This window comes from Berghia stephanieae, chromosome 8 (assembly GCF_034508935.2).
Source record: "Berghia stephanieae isolate SIO BIC M18660-M18661 chromosome 8, UCSD_Bste_1.3, whole genome shotgun sequence".
Taxonomy (NCBI): Eukaryota; Metazoa; Mollusca; class Gastropoda; order Nudibranchia; family Aeolidiidae; genus Berghia; species Berghia stephanieae.
This window is the reverse complement of record NC_088367.1, coordinates 51,206,070-51,212,393: the sequence shown is the minus strand read 5'-3', so window position 1 is coordinate 51,212,393 and position 6,324 is coordinate 51,206,070. Positions and strand designations below refer to the sequence as shown.

The window sequence follows — 6,324 nt, the reverse complement described above, 5'->3', positions numbered from 1 at the left end:
CTATTTGAGTGTGTTCTTGGTGGGATCGCGTGCCTATGACTGGGTGAGACCTTTAGGTGATCTCAAACTAAGTCCTACACTGATAGTGTGCTCTTGAAATCTACCTCTCTTTTTATTCGAATTATTTCCCTTCGTCTTATTTTTTCTCGTTTGCTTTCAATTGTAAATCTATAACTTTTTGACTATGTTATAATTTTAGTTTTTTTTTTTTAACTGGCGCTTAAATAATCCAGACATTGGCAAACAGCGAAAAACCCAAAAATACTTTAAAAAGCAGGGTCAGGGTCAAGGTCGTTGTAATCCACCCATGTGTGAAGGTCGAGATTTACGGCCAATATTATATGAAATAGGTATTTTTCCAGAGAAAGGTAGAAATGGTATCTTTGTTTGAATGTGTCCCAGGTACGACAGGCGCTTGGTCCCGATGGGACGGTGGGCTTGGTGGAACATGACGTCATGACTCATCCAAACACAGACCTCAGGGGGTTGTTGTTGTCTGAACACCATTTTAGGTAACGTTAGAAGGTCGTTATTACACCTTCCTCCTTCTCCTTCTCCTAGCTCCTCCTCCTCATCCTCTTCATCATCATCATCATCATCATCATCATCATCATCATCATCATCATCATCATCATCAACCTCCTCTTCTTCTTCCTCCTCTTCATCATCATCATCATCATCATCATCATCATCATCATCATCATCATCATCATTGTCATAATAATAATAATAATAATAATAATAATAATAATAATAATAATATAATAATAATAATAATAAGTTATAAGTAATAATGATAATAAAATAATAATATAATAATAAATAATAATAATAATAATAAATAATAATAATAATAATAATAATAATAATAATAATAATAATAATAATATAATAATAATAATAATAATAATAATAATAATAATAATAATAATAATAATAATAATTAATAATAATAATAAAAAATAATAATAATAATAATAATAATAATAATAATAATAATAATAATAATAATAATAATAATAATAATAATAGGAATAATAATAATAATAATAATAATAATAATAATAATAATAATAATAATAATAATAATAATAATAATAATAATAATAATATAATAATAATAATAATAATAATGATGATGATGATGATGATGATGATGATGATGATGATGATGATGATGATGATGATGATGATGATGATGATGATGATGATGATGATAATAATAATAATAATAATAATAATAACAACAACAATACCAGACAATCCAGGTCAGACCAGACCACAGACAACTACATAGAGTGTCAGACCGACCAGACTGTTTACCTATCCGAGATGTTCGCCGTGGACAGAAGTTCCTTGAACACGCCATACAAGTTGTGGCAAAAAGGCTCGGACAAGTTCTACTATCGTAAGTACCAAATAGATGAAAATACCATCAGATATTATATAGGATTTCCAAGGATTTTCCAAGCTCAATGAAATGTCTTTAGATACCCCCCCCCCCCCCCCCACCATCCTAAACAGGCCATATTATGGAGCCATATATAGGATTTCCAAGGATTTTCCAAGCTCAATGAAATGTCTTTAGATACCCCCCCCCCCCCCACCATCCTAAACAGGCCATATTATGGAGCCATATATAGGATTTCCAAGGATTTTCGAAGCTCAATGAAATGTCTTTAGATCCCCCCCCCCCCCCCCACCATCCCAAACAGGCCATATTATGGAGCCATATATAGGATTTCCAAGGATTTTCCAAGCTCAATGAAATGTCTTTAGATACCCCCCCCCCCCACCTCCATCCCAAGCAGGCCATATGGAGCCATAAATAAGATTTCCAGGGATTTACCATGCTCAATGAACTGTCTTCAGATACCCCCCCCCCCTACCATCCCAAGCAGGCCATATTATGGAGCCATAAATAGGATTTCCAGGGATTTACCATGCTCAATGAACTGTCTCCAGTTACCCCCCCCCCCCCACCCCAAGCAGGCCATATGGAGCCATAGATATCCAAGGATTTACCATGCTCAATTAACAGACTTTAGATACCCCCCCCCCCCCCCCCCATCCCAAGCAGGCCATATGGAGCCATATATAGGATTTCCAAGGATTTACCCACATGGAGCCCAATATTCCATTTCATACAGTCCAGAGTACCCGTCGTTTCTGAGTTATCAGCTCTGTACTAAAATTGAGCTTTTATAAAGTGCAATTTTCACTAAACGTGCTCAAAGCGCTTTACAGTGGATCACCGGACAACAGCAACAATTAACATGTTGGACGAGACATGACGCCCGTCAGGCGATATTACATTTTTTTTTCAGACAGAGACAACGCTGTTAACGACCATGTACCCATTTTACACATGAGTACGGAAAAGTACGGTGAGTAAAAAGCCTTTTCCAAGGGCAGGACATGTTAGTATTTTTCCTAAAAGCATGACATCATCCTAAATATGATAAATTCATAGATGAAATTTGACATTCTAGTTTTATTTTCCAGAGTTATCCCCCCGAGATGAGGAGCGAGTTCAAGAAGTGATCAAAGAGTACGGAGAAAATTATACCATGACAGAGAATGAGGTGCCTTGGTCCAGGGGCAAGAGGTCAACCGGAAGTGAAAATGTGAAAGGTCAAATTTCAGAAAGAGCGTCATCGGAGGATGTGTTTAAACCTTACTGTGTCCTCCTCCAGCCCGATGAACGGACCACAGGTAATCTAAATATAGAATGGAAGACGATGACGTCAGTAAGTCAGCGCTCCGTCCTTATAAGTAGTGAATCGTTACTCTATAAAGAAAGCGGTTCAGAACTGTCAGGTCTACGGAGCAGGAGTTTATCCTAGCTTCTACAGCGTGAAATGAACAAAAGAAATTGCTTGCTACCTTTTGAATAGGACGCTAGTCAGTCTATCCCAAAGAACTTTCCGCCAAATCCAACAGACCCAACTACACAATCACTACTGGGTGGGCAGGGGAAGTTGGGGGGGGGGGGGGGGGGGGGGGGGTTGGGTCAGAAAAAAAAACTGGATCTGACCTGGGGTCGATTCCATCCCCTTTGCCTGTGTGGCTATGTGGTCTTGTGGTATGACACTCGATTTGGGATCGGAAGGTCCTGGGTTCCAGCCTCTCTCGACGCTCAGTTGAGTCATTGGAAAAGGCTCTTTACTCACATTCTCTGGCCGTACGCAGGTGTAACACGAGTACCTGATCGTTAACAGCGTTGTCTCTGTCCAAATAAAATTGTAATATCGCTTAACAGGCGTCATGTCATGTATGTTAAGTGTTGCTGTTGGCCAGGGACCCATTGTAAAGCGGCGCTTTGAGCACGTTTAGTGGATATTGCTCTTTATAAAAGCTTAAGTTGGGGGGGGGGGGGGCGTTAAGCGAGTGCTTTATCGAGTGAGCTATCGTGACCCCCCCCCCCCCCCCCCCTTAAACCCCAAGGTAACGATACCTTTGTCTCATATTAATGGCAATGAATTCTATTTTTAGCACATAAATCACTCGGGCCTATAACCGTATAGAGTCGATTTGTCACAAATGTCAGATTCCAACGGTTCTCACGTTCAGAGTGGATTTTGTGTGGCTATCTGGTCTTGGGTTTGACACTCCTTTTGGGATTGGAAGGTCCTGGGTTCGAGCCTACCTCGACGCATAGTTAAATCCTTGAAAAAGACTCTTTACTCACAGTCTCTCACCGTACTCAGGTGTAAAATGAGTACTTAGTCGTTAACAGCGTTGTTTCTGCCGGGGAAAAAATGACATATCGCCTATCGGGCGTCATGTCTCGTTCCACACGTTACGTGTTGCTGTTGGGCAGGCACCCTTTGTAAAGCGATTTGAGCCCGTTTAGTAGGTATTGTGTTATATAAAAGATCGGAACAAAAGATCAAGAAAAAAATTTGGTGATAGATCGTTTGCTTGTTTCGGCCCCAAGATTTGGAATGAACTACCACGTGGTCTGAGAGAGTGCAATTTTTACTGTATTTATTTTTATTGACTCTATGAATCCTTGATTTGGCTATGAATTATTATTATTTTATTTTTTTAAACTTAAAATTGATATTTATATTGTAAAGTGCCCAGAGCTTGTGTTTTACACGAGAATGAGCGCTATATAAATATGTGTATTATTACTATTATTATTATTATTATTATTATTATTATTATTATTATTATTATTATTATTATTATTATTATTATTATTATTATTATTATTATTATTATTATTATTATTATTATTATTATCAGTTGTTTTTTTTTGCTTTTTTTTTTGGTTGGTTTTGTTTGTTTTGTTTTGTTTTTGTTGCTTTTTTTTTTTTTTTTTTTTTTTTTTACAAAAGACAACTGTTAACACGTCAGGGGAGGCGATGGAATAAAACTAATCTCTCTTTGACCATAACAGGTGCTGTCGGTGACGTTGACGGCGACGGTCGGCTTGACGTGATCGTGAACGTCGTCTCAGTTGGAATCATCCGGGACAAGCACGCGTTCTTCGTCAAGATGAAATTCGACACGGATCTCTTCAAATTCTCCCTGGACGACTTGCTGGCTCGTCACGTGACCACGCCTGTCAACGTTACCATGGACCACAGATTGCGCTTCGATTCCATTGGTCTGAAGCCCATGACGTCACTGAAATTTTTGCCCAAGAAACAACAGCTATGGGGCGGCTATATGGGGACAACTGGAGATAGCCATTATGTAGAGCAGTTTAATTTTTAACACAGTCAATTGTGATATAAATAACAACACAGTAAATGTTAACACAGTCAATTAAACACAGTAAACTCTTACACAGTACATTTTAACACAGTAATACTTTTTAGCACGATAACTTCTACCACAGCCAGTAACAACATCCCTATACGTTTATCATATTTTGTGTGTGTTTCGCCGTGTGATCGGGAAATAAATAAATGTCAAAATAACAAATTAGTGATCAGGCACTTGTGTGAGATGAAATATAAAAATTGAGCTTTTATATAGCGCAATATCCACTAAACGTGCTCAAAGCGCTTCACAATGGGTCCCTGGTCAACAGCGACACTTAACATGTAGGACAGAATATTGCCCCTGTTAGGCAATATTACTTTTTTTCCGACAGAGACAACACTGTAACGGCCAGGTACTCATTTTAAATCTGAGTGCAGTGAGAAATGTGAGTAAAGAATCTTTTCCAAGGACTATGCTCCGAACGAGGCTCGAACCCGGGACCTTCCGGTCCGAAAGCGAGTGTCATACCACAAGACGACATAGCGGCAAAGATAAACATTTGAAAACAGTGAGTATGAAACTGTGTCAGACAAAACAGGAAAGATATATATATATATATATATATATATATATATATATATATATATAATATATATATACATTATATAATACATATATATATATATATATATATATATATAACACACACATATTATATATATATATATATAATATTATATATATATATATATATATTAAAAACCATCCTATCATCTCTTTGTTATTATTTTTAGATAGCCATTTTGGTGATTAGCTCTCACTAAATGATATAAATCAAACACAATCAACGTTCAAGTTTACACAAAAAGGTTTTGCTTCGTTAAATCCGGCCGGTGGATGTTGTGAGTATAGCATCAATATAATGTTTCCATTTGCTCTGGTCATTGGCCACGTGACAAAATGTGCAGGAAATAGAATGTGTTCACAGTTTTCCAAATCTCTGTCACAATGGGCATCATTTTTTGAACATTTCCACATGTCCCACGTCATTGGTCACATCGCAAAGTGTGCTCAAAATGTCCACATAGTGAGAAGAGTTCACAGTTTGAGAAATATCCAACGTCACACGATTGGTCATTTTGCTCAGCATGACTCATGGGTAAGTTTACAACTTTCATTAACAAAGCAGCAGATACATTGAGAAATATCCAATCGTTGTACAGCAACAAATCATGTGATCGATGACGAGGTTGGACGAAATCATGACGTCATTTTGTTCAGCTTGACTCGTGGAAATGGTTACAACTTTCCTAAACAAGGCAACGTGTTCACACTTATTAAGAAATAGCCAATCGTTGGAGAGCAATAAATCATGTGATCGATGACTCGGTTGGACGAAAACCAGAACACGGATGGCTCCCATTGTTCCTATGTAGGAAAGGTAGCAATGACTATCCCGCACAAATCTTTGGGCCTCTTTTTCGCTCACGAAATGCCCGAATTCTCGTCAAAATATGGGACGAAGCCGTTTCGTATATGCTATTTTAAAAAAATTAATTACGATGCTGTTTATCGATGAATATGACTGAAAGTTGGCACAAAGTT

The 6,324-nt window shown here is 37.7% G+C and overlaps 1 protein-coding gene across 1 annotated transcript in view; it reads left to right on the top strand.

The window, feature by feature from the left end:
* The window catches only part of LOC144979052 (uncharacterized), an 18,860-nt gene extending 13,922 nt beyond the window's left edge, over positions 1-4,938 (top strand). The window contains exons 9-12 of the mRNA XM_078925665.1: positions 403-512; positions 1,260-1,408; positions 2,506-2,715; positions 4,409-4,938. Of these exons, the coding sequence (XP_078781791.1) occupies positions 403-512; positions 1,260-1,408; positions 2,506-2,715; positions 4,409-4,728 (789 nt within the window). The 3' untranslated portion in view covers positions 4,729-4,938. The remainder of the gene's footprint in view (positions 1-402; positions 513-1,259; positions 1,409-2,505; positions 2,716-4,408) is intronic.
* Positions 4,939-6,324: the final 1,386 nt, after the last annotated feature.